The sequence below is a fragment of the Oncorhynchus nerka genome, linkage group LG7 (genome assembly GCF_034236695.1).
Source record: "Oncorhynchus nerka isolate Pitt River linkage group LG7, Oner_Uvic_2.0, whole genome shotgun sequence".
Classification (NCBI taxonomy): domain Eukaryota; kingdom Metazoa; phylum Chordata; class Actinopteri; order Salmoniformes; family Salmonidae; genus Oncorhynchus; species Oncorhynchus nerka.
In genome coordinates this window covers 7,273,207-7,290,882 of record NC_088402.1, presented here as the reverse complement: position 1 = coordinate 7,290,882, position 17,676 = coordinate 7,273,207, and the positions used below count along the sequence as shown (strand labels likewise).

Sequence of the window (17,676 nt, the reverse complement as noted above, 5' to 3'; positions counted from 1 at the left end):
TCTTCTCTCCCAACTCAATCTACCCCCTTTTCTTCTTCTCTCCCAACTCAATCTAACCCTTCTTCTTCTCTCCCAACTCAATCTACCCCCTTTTCTTCTTCTCTCCCAACTAAATCAAACGTCTCTTCTTCTTCTCTCCCAACTCAATCTAACCCTTCTTCTTCTTCTCTCCCAACTCAATCTAACCCCTCTTCTTCTTCTCTCCCAGCTCAATCTAACCCCTCTTCTTCATCTTTCCCTATTCAATCTAACCCCTCTCCCCTCTCTCTACCCCCTCCAGCCCATCGACTGTCCTCCTGCTCAGTAGCCATGATGCTTAGCAGCTCTGTCGAGGTGCCCAGTCCCGTCCACGGTGGCATGTCCGGTCTCTCCGGGATGAGGGTGGCAGTGGTGGGGAACGTCGTCCGGTCCTCCAGTATCTCGGGAGCCATGTACAGCCTGGAGAAGAGTCCCGGGAGTGGCGGTCGGCCAGGAGAGGTGGGGACGCTGGCCGGAAACAAGAAGAGACGCTCAAGCCTTGGAGCCAAGATGGTGGCCATCGTGGGTCTGTCGCAGTGGAGCAAGAGCACTCTGCAGCTCAATCAGCAAGGTCAGTTTCATGTTGTTGCATTTTAGTTGTTGGCGGCCATTTTGGATCAGTGGAGCTAAGCCCCTGTTGCTCAACCAGTAAGGTCAGTTTCACTTTGGTTTCATTTGAATTGTATGTAATGTTGTTGTTATTAGTTGTTAGCAGCCATTTTAGGGCATCCTGTTGCTCAACCAGCAAGGTCAGTCTCACTTTGGTTTAGTTATAATTGTATGTAATGTTGTTGTTATTAGTTGTTAGCAGCCATTTTAGGGCATCCTGTTGCTCAACCAGCAAGGTCAGTCTCACTTTGGTTTAGTTATAATTGTATGTAATGTTGTTGTTATTAGTTGTTAGCAGCCATTTTAGGGCATCCTGTTGCTCAACCAGCAAGGTCAGTCTCACTTCGGTAAAAAAAAAAAAAAAAATGGGGTTGTTGTTGACGGCCATTTTTGGGGCCGTGGAGATAATAGGAGCATCCTGTTGCTCAGCCAGCAAGGTTCATCACAATACATTATTCTAATGGATGAGGGTTCATCACAATACATTATTCTAATGGATGAGGGTTCATCACAATACATTATTCTAATGGATGAGGGTTCATCACAATACATTATTCTAATGGATGAGGGTTCATCACAATACATTATTCTAATGGATGAGGGTTCATCACAATACATTATTCTGATGGATGAGGGTTCATCACAATACATTATTCTAATGGATGAGGGTTCATCACAATACATTATTCTAATGGATGAGGGTTCATCACAATACATTATTCTAATGGATGAGGGTTCATCACAATACATTATTCTAATGGATGAGGGTTCATCACAATACATTATTCTAATGGATGAGGGTTCATCACAATACATTATTCTAATGGATGAGGGTTCATCACAATACATTATTCTAATGGATGAGTGTTCATCACAATACATTATTCTAATGGATGAGGGTTCATCACAATACATTATTCTGATGGATGAGGGTTCATCACAATACATTATTCTGATGGATGAGGGTTCATCACAATACATTATTCTAATGGATGAGGTTGTTGTTTGTACTCTACCTCGGATGATCTCCACTGGTGTAAAGTACTTAACGTAAAAACACTTGAAAGTACTACTTAAGACGTTTTCTTGCGGTATCTGTACTTTATTTTACTTTATTTATATTTTTGACAACCTTTTTTTTTTTTTTTTTTACTACATTACTGAAGAAAATTATGTATTTTTTTACTCCGTGCATTTTCCCAAAACTACTCGTCACATTTTGATCTGGAGGACTCACTAAACAGAGAACATCCCTGGTCATACTGCCTCTGATCTGGAGGACTCACTAAACAGAGAACATCCCTACTGCCTCTGATCTGGACTCACTAAACAGAGAACATCCCTGGTCATCCCTACTGCCTCTGATCTGGAGGACTCACTAAACAGAGAACATTCCTGGTCGTCCCTACTGTCTCTGATCTGGACTCACTAAACAGAGAACATCCCTGGTCATCCCTACTAGCCTCTGATCTGGAGGACTCACTAAACAGAGAACATCCCTGGTCATCCCTACTGCCTCTGATCTGGAGGACTCACTAAACAGAGAACATCCCTGGTCATCTCTACTGCCTCTGATCTGGAGGACTCACTAAACAGAGAACATCCCTGGTCATCCCTACTGCCTCTGATCTGGTGGACTCACTAAAACAGAGAACATCCCTGGTCTCCCTACTGCCTCTGATCTGGAGGACTCACTAAAACAGAGAACATCCCTGGTCATCCCTACTGCCTCTGATCTGGAAGACTCACTTAACAGAGAATATCCCTGGACATCTCTACTGCCTCTGATCTGGAGGACTCACTAAACAGAGAACATCCCTACTGCCTCTGATCTGGACTCACTAAACAGAGAACATCCCTGGTCATCCCTACTGCCTCTGATCTGGAGGACTCACTAAACAGAGAACATTCCTGGTCGTCCCTACTGTCTCTGATCTGGAGGACTCACTAAACAGAGAACATCCCTGGTCATCCCTACTGCCTCTGATCTGGAGGACTCACTAAACAGAGAACATTCCTGGTCGTCCCTACTGTCTCTGATCTGGAGGACTCACTAAACACATGCTTTGTTTGTAAATGATGTCTGATTGTTGGAGTGTGGGTACTACCCTTGGCTATCCGTACAATTAAACAAACAAGAACATTATGCCGTCTGCTTTGCTTTATATAAGAAATGTGAAATGATTTATACTTTTACTTTTGATACTTAAGTATATTTAAAACCAAATATTTTTTATACTTTACTCAAGTAGTATTTTACTGGGTGACTTTCACTTTTACTAGAGTCATTTTCTATTAAGGCGTCTTTATTTTTACTCACCATGAAAATGGTTTTCCCAGCGCTGTTCCTCTCTATCCTCACATTTTCTTTCACCTGCCCGGTAAGAAATACTGCTCCATTTCCTCCTTGCCTCGCTCTCCTCGCTCTCCTCTCCTCTCTCCTCTCTCCTCTCTCCTAACTCTCTCCTCTCCCCTCTCTTCCCTCCCCTCTCTCTTCCCTCCCCTCTCTCCTTCCTCTCCCTTCTCCTAACTCTCCTCTCCCCTCTCCCCTCTCCTCTCTCCTCTCTCTCCTAACTCTCCTCCCTCCCCTCTCCCCTCTCCCCTCTCCCCTCTCTCTCTCCTCTCCCCTCTCCTCTCTCCTCTCTCTCCTAACTCTCCTCCCTCCCCTCTCCTCTCTCTCCTCTCCCCTCTCTTCTCTCTCCCCTCTCCTCTCTCCTGTCTCTCCTCTCTCCCCTCTCTTCTCTCTCCTCTCTCTCCTAACTCTCCTCCCTCTTCTCTCTCCTCTCGCCTCTCTCTCCTAACTCTCCTCTCTCTCCTCTCCACTCTCTTCTCTCTCCCCTCTCCTCTCTCCTGTCTCTCCTCTCTCCCCTCTCCTCTCCTGTCCCCTCTCTCTCCTCTCCCCTCTCCTCTCTCTCCTAACTCTCCTCTTTCCAGCTTTTTCTTTAGCTTCTCTTTTTTTGGTGTAAAACTTTTCTCTGCTCGTAATATCTCACCATTCCTGCCTAAGTCAGAGTTTGTCAAACTCTCTCCTTCTCTTTCTCTCCATCTCTCTCACATCCCTTCATTATTTTCTCTCTTTTCTATCATCTGCTCTCCTCCCTCTCTTCTCCTCCCTCTCTCTTCACCTCTATCTCTTCACCTCCATCTCTTCACCTCCCTCTCTTCACCTCCCTCTCTCTTCTCCTCCCTCTCTCTTCTCCTCCCTCTCTTCACTTCCTTCTCTTCTCCTCCCTCTCTCTTCTCCTCCCTCTCTCTTCACCTCCCTCTCTCTTCTCCTCCCTCTCTCTTCTCCTCCCTCTCTCTTCTCCTCCCCCTCTCTTCACCTCCCTCTCTTTTCACCTCCCTCTCTCTTCTCCTCCCTCTCTCTTCTCCTCCCTCTCTTTACCTCCCTCTCTCTTCTCCTCCCTCTCTTTTCACCTCCCTCTTTCTTCTCCTCCCTCCCTCTCTCTTCACCTCTATCTCTTCACCTCTATCTCTTCACCTCCCTCTCTTCTCCTCCCTCTCTCTTCTCCTCCCTCTCTTTTCACCTCCCTCTCTCTTCTCCTCCCTCTCTCTTCACCTCCCTCTCTCTTCTCCTCTCTCTCTTCTCCTCCCTCTCTCCTCTCCTCCCTCTCTCTTCTCCTCCCCTCTCTTCTCCTCCCTCTCTCTTCTCCTCCCTCTCTTCACCTCCCTCTCTCTTCTCCACCCTCTCTTCACCTCCCTCTCTCTTCTCCTCCCTCTCTCTTCACCTCCCTCTCTCTTCTCCTCCCCCTCTCTCTTCTCCTCCCTCTCTCTTCACCTCTCTCTCTCTTCTCCTCCCTCTCTCTTCACCTCCCTCTCTCTTCTACTCCCTCTCTCTGCACCTCCCTCTCTCTTTTCTCCTCCCTCTCTTCACTTCCCTCTCTTTTCCTCCCTGTCTCTTCTCCTCCCTCTCTCTTCTCCTCCCTCTCTCTTCACCTCCCTCTCTATTCACCTTCCCCTCTCCTCCCTCTCTCTTCTCCTCCCTCTCTCTTCTCCTCCCTCTCTTCACCTCCCTCTCTCTTCTCCTCCCTCTCTTCTCCTCCCTTCTTTTCTCCTCCCTCTCTCTTCACCTCTCTCTCTCTTCTCCTCCCTCTCTCTTCACCTCCCTCTCTCTTCTCCTCCCTCTCTCTTCACCTCCCTCTCTCTTCTCCTCCCTCTCTTCTCCTCCCTCTCTTCACTTCCCTCTCTTTTCCTCCCTGTCTCTTCTCCTCCCTCTCTCTTCTCCTCCCTCTCTCTTCACCTCCCTCTCTATTCACCTTCCCCTCTCCTCCCTCTCTCTTCTCCTCCTTCTCTTCACCTCCCTCTCCCTTCTCCTCCCTCTCTCTTCTCCTCCCTCTCTCTTCTCCTCCCTCTATTCACCTCCCTCGCTCTTCTCCTCCCTGTCTCTTCTCCTCCCTGTCTCTTCTCCTCCCTCTCTCTTCTCCTCTCTCTCTCTTCACCTCCCTCTCTATTCACCTTCCCCTCTCCTCCCTCTCTCTTCTCCTCCCTCTCTTCACCTCCCTCTCCCTTCACCTCTCTCTCTCTCCCCTCCTCCCTCTCTCTTCTCCTCCCTCTCTTCACCTCCCTCTCTTCTCCTCCCTCTCTCTTCTCCTCCCTCTCTTCACCTCCCTCTCTTCACCTATATCTCTTCTCCTCCCTCTCTCTTCACCTCCCTCTCTATTCACCTTCCCTCTCTCCTCCCTCTCTCTTCTCCTCCCTCTCTTCCCTCCCTCCCTCTCTTCTCTCCTCCCTCTCTCCTCTCCTCCCTCTCTCTTGTCCTCCCTCTCTTGTCCTCCCTCTCTTCTCCTCCCTCTCTTCACCTCCCTCTCTTCTCCTCCCTCTTTTCACCTCCCTCTCTCTTCTCCTCTCTCTCTTCTCCTCCCTCTCTTCACCTTCCTCTCTTCACCTATATCTCTTCACCTCCCTCTCTTCACCTCCCTCTCTCTTCTCCTCCCTCTCTTCACCTCCCTCTCTTCACCTCCCTCTCACACCTCCCTCTCTCTTCTCTTCCCTCTCTCTTCACCTCCCTCTCTCTTCTCTGCCCTCTCTTCACCTCCCTCTCTCTTCACCTCCTTCTCCTCTCTTCACCTCCCTCTCTCTTCTCCTCCCTCTCTCTTCTCCTCCCTCTCTCTCTCCTCCCTCTCTCTCTCTCCTCCTCTCTCTTTTCACCTCCCTCTCTCTTCTCCTCCCTCTCATCTCCTCCCTCTCTCTTCTCCTCCCTCTCTTTCACCTCCCTCTCTCTTCTCCTCCCTCTCTCTTCTCCTCCCTCTCTCTCACCTCTCTCTCCCTCTTCACCTCCCTCTCTCTTCTCCTCCCCCTCTCTTCTCCTCCCCCTCTCTCTTCTCCTCCCTCTCTTTCCCTCACCTCCCTCCCTCTCTTCTCCTCCCTCTCTTCTCCTCCCTCTCTTCTTCACCTCCTCTTCTCCCCTCTCTTCTCCTCCCTCTCTTCTCCTCCTCCTCTCTCTTCTCCTCCCTCTCTCTTCTCCTCCCTCTCTCCTCCCTCTCTCTTCTCCTCCCTCTCTTCACCTATATCTCTTCACCTCCCTCTCTCTTCTCCTCCCTCTCTTCACCTCCCTCTCTTCACCTCCCTCTCTTCTCCTCCCTCTCTTCACCTCCCTCTCTCTTCTCCCTCCTCTCTCTTCACCTCCCTCTCTCTTCACCTCCCTCTCTCTTCTCATCCCTCTCTTCACCTCCTCCTCTCTCTTCTCCTCCCTCTCTCTCACCTCCCTCTCTCATCCTCCCTCTCCTTCTCTTCTCCCTCTCTTCACTTCCCTCTCTTCTCCTCCTCTCTCTTCTCCCCTCCCCTCCCTCTCTCTTCTCCTCCCTCTCTCTTTTTACCTCCCTCCCTCTTCTCCTCTCCTCTCTATTCACCTTCCCCTCTCCTCCCTCTCTCTCTCCTCCCTCTCTTCACCTCCCTCTCCCTTCACCTCTCTCTCTCTCCCCTCCTCCCTCTCTCTTCTCCTCCCTCTCTTCACCTCCCTCTCTTCTCCTCCCTCTCTCTTCTCCTCCCTCTCTTCACCTCCCTCTCTTCACCTATATCTCTTCTCCTCCCTCTCTCTTCACCTCCCTCTCTATTCACCTTCCCCTCTCCTCCCTCTCTCTTCTCCTCCCTCTCTTCCCCTCCCTCTCTCTTCTCCTCCCTCTCTCCTCTCCTCCCTCTCTCTTGTCCTCCCTCTCTTGTCCTCCCTCTCTTCTCCTCCCTCTCTTCACCTCCCTCTCTTCTCCTCCCTCTTTTCACCTCCCTCTCTCTTCTCCTCTCTCTCTTCTCCTCCCTCTCTTCACCTTCCTCTCTTCACCTATATCTCTTCACCTCCCTCTCACACCTCCCTCTCTCTTCTCTTCCCTCTCTCTTCACCTCCCTCTCTCTTCTCTGCCCTCTCTCTTCACCTCCCTCTCTCTTCACCTCCCTCTCTCTTCACCTCCCTCTCTCTTCTCCTCCCTCTCTCTTCTCCTCCCTCTCTCTTCTCCTCCCTCTCTCTTCTCCTCCCTCTCTTTTCACCTCCCTCTCTCTTCTCCTCCCTCTCTTCTCCTCCCTCTCTCTTCTCCTCCCTCTCTTTTCACCTCCCTCTCTCTTCTCCTCCCTCTCTCTTCTCCTCCCTCTCTCTCACCTCTCTCTCTCTTCACCTCCCTCTCTCTTCTCCTCCCCCTCTCTTCTCCTCCCCCTCTCTTCTCCTCCCTCTCTTTTCACCTCCCTCTCTCTTCACCTCCCTCTCTTCTCCTCCCTCTCTCTTCACCTCCCTCTCTCTTCTCCTCCCTCTCTTCTCCTCCCTCTCTCTTCTCCTCCCCTCTCTTCTCCTCCCTCTCTCTTCTCCTCCCTCTCTCTTCTCCTCCCTCTCTTCACCTATATCTCTTCACCTCCCTCTCTCTTCTCCTCCCTCTCTTCACCTCCCTCTCTTCACCTCCCTCTCTTCTCCTCCCTCTCTTCACCTCCCTCTCTCTTCTCTTCCCTCTCTCTTCACCTCCCTCTCTCTTCTCATCCCTCTCTCTTCACCTCCCTCTCTCTTCTCCTCCCTCTCTCCTCACCTCCCTCTCTCATCCTCCCTCTCTTCTCCTCCCTCTCTTCACTTCCCTCTCTTCTCCTCCCTCTCTCTTCTCCTCCCTCTCTCTTCTCCTCCCTCTCTTTTTACCTCCCTCTCTCTTCTCCTGCCTCTCTCTTCTCCTCCCTCTCTCTCCCCCGCCTCTCTCTTCTCCTCCCTCTCTCTTCTCCTCCCTCTCTTCTCCTCCCTCTCTTTTCACCTCCCTCTCTCTTCTCCTCCCTCTCTCTTCACCTCTCTCTCTCTTCACCTTCCTCTTCTCCTCCCTCTCTCTTCTCCTCCCTCTCTCTTCTCCTCCCTCTCTTCTTCTCCCTCTCTTTTCACCTCCCTCTCTCTTCTCCTCCCTCTCTTCACCTCCCTCTCTTCACCTCACTCTCTTTTCACCTCCCTCCCTTTTCACCTCTCTCTCTCTTCTCCTCCCTCTCTCTTCTCCTCCCTCTCTTCATCTCCCTCTCCCTTCTCCTCCCTCTCCCTTCTCCTCCCTCTCTTCACCTCCCTCTCTCTTCTCCTCCCTCTCTTCTCCTCCCTCTCTCTTCACCTCCCTCTCTCTTCTCCTCCCTCTCTTCACCTCCCTCTCTTCACCTCTATCTCTTCACCTCCCTCTCTTCTCCTCCCTCTCTCTTCACCTCCCTCTCTCTTCACCTACCTTTCTTCTCCTCCCTCTCTTTTCACCTCCCTCTCTTTTCACCTCCCTCTCTTCACCTCCCTCTCTTCTCCTCCCTCTCTTTTCACCTCTCTCTTCACCTCCCTCTTTTCATATCCTTGAAGGCATTCTATTTATTTTCTTCCTGATCTGAGCTATCATCTTCCCCCCCGGTCTGAACGCCTGTGTAAATATGAGGGGATATTAATCTATTGGTGTGAAGATGATGGTCTAATATGATATCGATTTTTTCAGATGAAGATTGGAAATGTAATAGCTAAGCATTTTAAAATCAACCTGACTACCTTTGGCTACTGATAGTGGACCTTTTTGTTTTGAATTTAATCTCTCAACTGCTTTTGTCTCTGCCTTATAGAAGGGTGTTGATTTTATTTTTTCTTCCTTTCATCCAGCGTCAGAGATGACCTCAGCGCAGCAGAAAGATACTGTGGCTGTATAGCTACTACTGCTTCACAGTGTGGGTTAGCTGTAGGTCTGTTGTACACCTAATAATCAGACTATTTCATACTGTGGTAAGTGTATCACCCAGCATATTGCTAGCAGCAGTATGGTAATGCTAGCCAGCGTAGCTTTAGTGGTCCCTTTATTTAACCAAGCAGGTCAGATAAGAACAAATTCTTATCTACAATGACATAGTAGCTAGCCAGCGAGATCACACCGGATCGACTTTAGTATTCATGTCACGCCCTGACCTCAGTTATCTTTGTTTTCTTTATTATTTTGGTTAGGTCAGGGTGTGACGAGGGTGGGTATGTGTGTTTTTGTCTTGTCTAGGGTTTTTGGTATACCTATGGCGTTTTGGGATTGTCTAGGTAAATTGTAGGTCTATGGTGGCCTGAATTGGTTTCCCAATCAGAGGCAGCTGTTTATCGTTGTCTCTGATTGGGGATCCTATTTAGGTTGCCATTTGCCATGTTGGTTTTGTGGGTTATTGTCTATGTGTAGTTGCATGTCGGAACTCGTTATTATTAGCGTCACGGTCGTAACCCATGAGCACTCTACTAGCTGCCGCCCGCCAAGGCAGCCAGCGCCTCTAACCCACAGGGAAACCGTGGTAACCCATGAGCACTCTACTAGCTGCCGCCCGTCAAGGCAGCCAGCGCCTCTAACCCACAGGGAAACCGTGGTAACCCATGAGCACTCTACTAGCTGCCGCCCGTCAAGGCAGCCAGCGCCTCTAACCCACGGGGAAACCGTGGTAACCCATGAGCACCCGTCAAGGCAGCCAGGGTGGTCTAACCCACAGGGAAACCGTGGTAACCCATGAACACTCTACTAGCTGCCGCCCGTCAAGGCAGCCAGCGGCTCTAACCCACAGGGAAACCGTGGTAACCCATGAGGACCCGTCAAGGCAGCCAGCGGCTCTAACCCACAGGGAAACCGTGGTAACCCATGAGGACCCGTCAAGGCAGCCAGCGGCTCTAACCCACAGGGAAACCGTGGTAACCCATGAACACCCGTCAAGGCAGCCAGCGGCTCTAACCCACAGGGAAACCGTGGTAACCCATGAGCACCCGTCAAGGCAGCCAGCGGCTCTAACCCACGGGGAAACCGTGGTAACCCATGAGCACCCGTCATGGCAGCCAGCGGCTCTAACCCACGGGGAAACCGTGGTAACCCATGAACACCCGTCAAGGCAGCCAGCGCCTCTAACCCACAGGGAAACCGTGGTAACCCATGAGCACCCGTCAAGGCAGCCAGCGGCTCTAACCCACAGGGAAACCGTGGTAACCCATGAACACCCGTCAAGGCAGCCAGCGGCTCTAACCCACAGGGAAACCGTGGTAACCCATGAGGACCCGTCAAGGCAGCCAGCGCCTCTAACCCACAGGGAAACCGTGGTAACCCATGAGCACCCGTCAAGGCAGCCAGCGGCTCAAACCCACGGGGAAACCGTGGTAACCCATGAATGAAAACCTACAGGAGGGTAGGTATCTCTCCAGGAACAGGGTAGTGAAAACCTAGTTCATGAGCTGAAGTATAATGCAGATGCACAAAAAACCTGATTTCTATACAATTTTGTGCACAAATTTGTTTGCATCCCTGTTAGTGAGCATTTCTCCTTTGCCAAGATAATCCATCCACCTGACAGATGTGGCATATCAAGAAACGGATTAAACAGCATGATCATTACACAGGTGCACCTTGTGCTGGGGACACTAAAAGGCCTCTCTAAAATGTGCAGTTTTGTCACACAACACAATGCTACAGATGTCTGTAGTTTTGATGGAGCATTTGGCATGCTGACTGCACTAATGTCCACCAGAGCTGTTGCCAGATAATTTAATGCTAATTTCTCTACCACAAACCGCCTCCTAAAATCGTTTTAAAGAGTTCGGCAGTACGTCCAACCGCAGACCAGGTGTAACACGCCAGCCCAGGACCTCCACATCCGGCTTCTTCACCTGCGGATTGATGTGACCCCAGCCACGCGGACAGGTTGTGATACTGAGGAGTAATTCTGTCTGTAATAAAGAGCTTTCGTGGGGAAAAACTCATTCTGATTGGCTGGGCTTGGCTCCCCAGTGGGTGGGCCTATGCCCTCCCAGACCCACCCATGGCTGTGCCCCTGCCCAGTCATGTGAAATCCATAAATTAGGGCCTTATTCATTTTTTTTCTTCAATTGACTGATTCCCGTATAGGAACTGTGACTTAGTAAAATTATTGAAATTGTTGCATATTGCGTTTGTATTTTTTGTTCAGTATATATTATGTAGTGGACTTCAGCTGGTCGTGTGTTTGTGTGACAGTGGCTCTTTGCTCAACGTTCTCCAGAAGATGGGATGAAACGGAAATGAAGTGCAGCCTAGCGAGATTAGGTCAACATCTCTCTTCTCCACCGCAGACTCCCATGTGACTCCCAAGCCAACCCACAGGACAGGAGGGTACAGAGCGACCCACTGGCCTCACTATACACCCTGCCGCCGCACACGCACACAAATCTGAGAATTAAATCCCTGCATGGGGTCGACGCCACTGGGGGTGAGACAGACTGGGGTTGAGACAGACTGGGGTTGAGACAGACTGGGGTTGAGACAGACTGGGGGTGAGACAGACTGGGGGTGAGACAGACTGGGGGTGAGACAGACTGGGGGTGAGACAGACTGGGGTGAGACAGACTGGTGGTGAGACAGACTGGGGGTGAGACAGACTGGGGGTGAGACAGACTGGGGACGAGACAGACTGGGGACGAGACAGACTGGGGACGAGACAGACTGGGGGCGAGACAGACTGGGGGCGAGACAGACTGGGGGCGAGACAGACTGGGGGCGAGACAGACTGGGGGCGAGACAGACTGGGGGCGAGACAGACTGGGGGCGAGACAGACTGGGGGTGAGACAGACTGGGGTGAGACAGACTGGGGGTGAGACAGACGGGTCGACGCCACTGCGGTTGAGACAGACTGGGGACGAGACAGGTTGGGGAGAAAGCTTTGAGATAAGGTTATAAGAGGACTGAGACAGGGTGGGAGAGGGTTGAGACTTGGGGTGATGAGTCCGTGGGGGTTGAGACCGGGGGAGAGAGAGAGGGTTGAGACTTGGGGTGATGAGTCCGTGGGGGGTGAGACTGGGGGAGAGGGTTGAGACCGGGGGAAGGTTGAGACTTGGGGTGATGAGTCCGTGGGGGGTTAGACCGGGGAAGAGAGAGAGGGTTGAGACTTGGGGTGGCGGGAAGGGTTGAGAATGGGGGGGGTTGATACCGGGGTTGATGAGACTAGGGGAGAGGGGGTGAGACTGGGCGGAGAGAGAGAGGGTTGAGACTGAGGGGAGAGAGAGGGTTGAGACTGAGGGGAGAGAGGGGGGGTGAGACTGAGGGGAGAGAGAGAGGGGTTGAGACTAGAGGGAGAGAGATTGTTGAGACGAGGGAGAGAGATTGTTGAGACAAGAGGGAGAGAGATTGTTGAGACTAGAGGGAGAGAGATTGTTGAGACTAGAAGGAGAGAGATTGTTGAGATTAGAGGGAGAGAGATTGTTGAGACTAGAGGGAGAGAGATTGTTGAGACTAGAGGGAGAGAGATTGTTGAGACTAGAGGGAGAGAGATTGTTGAGATTAGAGGGAGAGAGATTGTTGAGACTAGAGGGAGAGAGATTGTTGAGATTAGAGGGAGAGAGATTGTTGAGATTAGAGGGAGAGAGATTGTTGAGACTAGAGAGAGAGAGATTGTTGAGACTAGAGGGAGAGAGATTGTTGAGACTAGAGGGAGAGAGATTGTTGAGACTAGAGGGAGAGAGATTGTTGAGACAAGAGGGAGAGAGATTGTTGAGACAAGAGGGAGAGAGATTGTTGAGACAAGAGGGAGAGAGATTGTTGAGACAAGAGGGAGAGAGATTGTTGAGACAAGAGGGAGAGAGATTGTTGAGACTAGAGGGAGAGAGATTGTTGAGACTAGAGGGAGAGAGATTGTTGAGACTAGAGGGAGAGAGATTGTTGAGACTAGAGGGAGAGAGATTGTTGACATTAGAGGGAGAGAGATTGTCTGTCATACCAGTAAACCACGGACCCCCAACCTCTACCTGTCTGTCATACCAGTAAACCACGGACTCCCAACCTCTACCTGTCTGTCATACCAGTAAACCACAGACCCCCAACCTCTACCTGTCTGTCATACCAGTAAACCACGGACTCCCAACCTCTACCTGTCTGTCATACCAGTAAACCACAGACTCCCAACCTCTACCTGTCTGTCATACCAGTAAAGCACGGACTCCCAACCTCTACCTGTCTGTCATACCAGTAAACCACGGACCCCCAACCTCTACCTGTCTGTCATACCAGTAAACCAAGGACTCCCAACCTCTACCTGTCTGTCATACCAGTCAACCACAGACCCCCAACCTCTACCTGTCTGTCATACCAGTAAACCACGGACCCCCAACCTCTACCTGTCTGTCATACCAGTAAACCATGGACCTCTACCTGTCTGTCATACCAGTAAACCACGGACTCCCAACCTCTACCTGTCTGTCATACCAGTAAACAACGGACTCCCAACCTCTACCTGTCTGTCATACCAGTAAACCACGGACTCCCAACCTCTACCTGTCTGTCATACCAGTAAACCACGGACCCCCAACCTCTACCTGTCTGTCATACCAGTAAACCATGGACCTCTACCTGTCTGTCATACCAGTAAACCACGGACTCCCAACCTCTGCCTGTCTGTCATACCAGTAAACCACGGACTCCCAACCTCTACCTGTCTGTCATACCAGTAAACCACGGACCCCCAACCTCTACCTGTCTGTCATACCAGTAAACAACGGACTCCCAACCTCTACCTGTCTGTCATACCAGTAAACCACGGACTCCCAACCTCTACCTGTCTGTCATACCAGTAAACCACAGACCCCCAACCTCTACCTGTCTGTCATACCAGTAAACCACGGACTCCCAACCTCTACCTGTCTGTCATACCAGTAAACCACAGACTCCCAACCTCTACCTGTCTGTCATACCAGTAAAGCACGGACTCCCAACCTCTACCTGTCTGTCATACCAGTAAACCACGGACCCCCAACCTCTACCTGTCTGTCATACCAGTAAACCACGGACTCCCAACCTCTACCTGTCTGTCATACCAGTCAACCACAGACCCCCAACCTCTACCTGTCTGTCATACCAGTAAACCACGGACCCCCAACCTCTACCTGTCTGTCATACCAGTAAACCATGGACCTCTACCTGTCTGTCATACCAGTAAACCACGGACTCCCAACCTCTACCTGTCTGTCATACCAGTAAACAACGGACTCCCAACCTCTACCTGTCTGTCATACCAGTAAACCACGGACTCCCAACCTCTACCTGTCTGTCATACCAGTAAACCACGGACCCCCAACCTCTACCTGTCTGTCATACCAGTAAACCATGGACCTCTACCTGTCTGTCATACCAGTAAACCACGGACTCCCAACCTCTGCCTGTCTGTCATACCAGTAAACCACGGACTCCCAACCTCTACCTGTCTGTCATACCAGTAAACCACGGACCCCCAACCTCTACCTGTCTGTCATACCAGTAAACAACGGACTCCCAACCTCTACCTGTCTGTCATACCAGTAAACCACGGACTCCCAACCTCTACCTGTCTGTCATACCAGTAAACAACGGACTCCCAACCTCTACCTGTCTGTCATACCAGTAAACCACGGACTCCCAACCTCTACCTGTCTGTCATACCAGTAAACCACGGACCCCCAACCTCTACCTGTCTGTCATACCAGTAAACCATGGACCTCTACCTGTCTGTCATACCAGTAAACAACGGACTCCCAACCTCTACCTGTCTGTCATACCAGTAAACCACGGACTCCCAACCTCTACCTGTCTGTCATACCAGTAAACCACGGACCCCCAACCTCTACCTGTCTGTCATACCAGTAAACCATGGACCTCTACCTGTCTGTCATACCAGTAAACCACGGACTCCCAACCTCTGCCTGTCTGTCATACCAGTAAACCATGGACCTCTACCTGTCTGTCATACCAGTAAACCACGGACTCCCAACCTCTACCTGTCTGTCATACCAGTAAACAACGGACTCCCAACCTCTACCTGTCTGTCATACCAGTAAACCACGGACTCCCAACCTCTACCTGTCTGTCATACCAGTAAACCACGGACCCCCAACCTCTACCTGTCTGTCATACCAGTAAACCATGGACCTCTACCTGTCTGTCATACCAGTAAACCACGGACTCCCAACCTCTGCCTGTCTGTCATACCAGTAAACCACGGACCCCCAACCTCTACCTGTCTGTCATACCAGTAAACAACGGACTCCCAACCTCTACCTGTCTGTCATACCAGTAAACCACGGACTCCCAACCTCTACCTGTCTGTCATACCAGTAAACCACGGACCCCCAACCTCTACCTGTCTGTCATACCAGTAAACCATGGACCTCTACCTGTCTGTCATACCAGTAAACCACAGACCCCCAACCTCTACCTGTCTGTCATACCAGTAAACAACGGACTCCCAACCTCTACCTGTCTGTCATACCAGTAAACCACGGACCTCTACCTGTCTGTCATACCAGTAAACCACGGACTCCCAACCTCTACCTGTCTGTCATACCAGTAAACCACGGACCTCTACCTGTCTGTCATACCAGTAAACCACTGACTCCCAACCTCTACCTGTCTGTCATACCAGTAAACCACGGACTCCCAACCTCTACCTGTCTGTCATACCAGTAAACCACGGACTCCCAACCTCTACCTGTCTGTCATACCAGTAAACCACGGACTCCCAACCTCTACCTGTCTGTCATACCAGTAAACCACGGACTCCCAACCTCTACCTGTCTGTCATACCAGTAAACCACGGACCCCCAACCTCTACCTGTCTGTCATACCAGTAAACAACGGACTCCCAACCTCTACCTGTATGTCATACCAGTAAACCACGGACTCCCAACCTCTACCTGTCTGTCATACCAGTAAACCACGGACCCCCAACCTCTACCTGTCTGTCATACCAGTAAACCATGGACCTCTACCTGTCTGTCATACCAGTAAACCACGGACTCCCAACCTCTGCCTGTCTGTCATACCAGTAAACCATGGACCTCTACCTGTCTGTCATACCAGTAAACCACGGACTCCCAACCTCTACCTGTCTGTCATACCAGTAAACAACGGACTCCCAACCTCTACCTGTCTGTCATACCAGTAAACCACGGACTCCCAACCTCTACCTGTCTGTCATACCAGTAAACCACGGACCCCCAACCTCTACCTGTCTGTCATACCAGTAAACCATGGACCTCTACCTGTCTGTCATACCAGTAAACCACGGACTCCCAACCTCTGCCTGTCTGTCATACCAGTAAACCACGGACCCCCAACCTCTACCTGTCTGTCATACCAGTAAACAACGGACTCCCAACCTCTACCTGTCTGTCATACCAGTAAACCACGGACTCCCAACCTCTACCTGTCTGTCATACCAGTAAACCACGGACCCCCAACCTCTACCTGTCTGTCATACCAGTAAACCATGGACCTCTACCTGTCTGTCATACCAGTAAACCACGGACTCCCAACCTCTGCCTGTCTGTCATACCAGTAAACCACGGACCCCCAACCTCTACCTGTCTGTCATACCAGTAAACAACGTAGACTAGCCTAGTCATGTAGACTAGCCTAGTCATGTAGCCTAGTCATGTAGACTAGCCTAGTCCTGTAGACTAGCTTAGTCCTGTAGACTAGCCTAGTCCTGTAGACTAGCCTAGTCCTGTAGACTAGCCTAGTCATGTAGCCTAGTCCTGTAGACTAGCCTAGTCCTGTAGACTAGCCTAGTCCTGTAGACTAGCTTAGTCCTGTAGACTAGCCTAGTCATGTAGCCTAGTCATGTAGACTAGCCTAGTCATGTAGACTAGCCTAGTCCTGTAGACTAGCTTAGTCCTGTAGACTAGCTTAGTCCTGTAAACTAGCCTAGTCATGTAGCCTAGTCCTGTAGACTAGCCTAATCCTGTAGACTAGCCTAGTCATGTAGACTAGCCTAGTCATGTAGACTAGCCTAGTCATGTAGACTAGCTTAGTCATGTAGACTAGCCTAGTCATGTAGACTAGCCTAGTCCTGTAGACTAGCCTAATCCTGTAGACTAGCCTAGTCCTGTAGACTAGCTTAGTCCTGTAGACTAGCCTAGTCATGTAGCCTAGTCATGTAGCCTAGTCATGTAGACTAGCCTAGTCCTGTAGACTAGCTTAGTCCTGTAGACTAGCCTAGTCCTGTAGACTAGCCTAGTCCTGTAGACTAGCCTAGTCATGTAGCCTAGTCATGTAGACTAGCCTAGTCCTGTAGACTAGCCTAGTCCTGTAGACTAGCTTAGTCCTGTAGACTAGCCTAGTCATGTAGCCTAGTCATGTAGACTAGCCTAGTCATGTAGACTAGCCTAGTCCTGTAGACTAGCCTAGTCATGTAGCCTAGTCATGTAGACTAGCCTAGTCCTGTAGACTAGCCTAGTCCTGTAGACTAGCTTAGTCCTGTAGACTAGCCTAGTCATGTAGCCTAGTCATGTAGACTAGCCTAGTCCTGTAGACTAGCCTAGTCCTGTAGACTAGCCTAGTCATGTAGACTAGCCTAGTCATGTAGCCTAGTCATGTAGACTAGCCTAGTCCTGTAGACTAGCCTAGTCCTGTAGAGAGAGAGAGCACGTGCCAAGACCAGTGTGGGCACATTTACTATGTAACACACATTTACTATGTATATAATACAACTATCAGTAGAGTTGAAAATGCGATGGAAACACATTGAACTTTACATTTGTATTCGGTACAAGAAAACTTAAGTGAAAAAAGTACATTTTTGTCTTCACGCCCTGATTTTTATCCATTAACACGTCTATTTGGTGGGAACACGTC

General features: G+C 50.4%; 1 protein-coding gene across 1 annotated transcript in view; it reads left to right on the top strand.

The window, feature by feature from the left end:
- The first annotated feature begins 309 nt into the window (after window positions 1-309).
- The window catches only part of rims3 (regulating synaptic membrane exocytosis 3), a 207,612-nt gene continuing 190,245 nt past the window's right edge, over window positions 310-17,676 (top strand). The window contains exon 1 of the mRNA XM_065020030.1: window positions 310-589. Coding sequence (XP_064876102.1) covers window positions 310-589 — 280 coding nt within the window. The remainder of the gene's footprint in view (window positions 590-17,676) is intronic.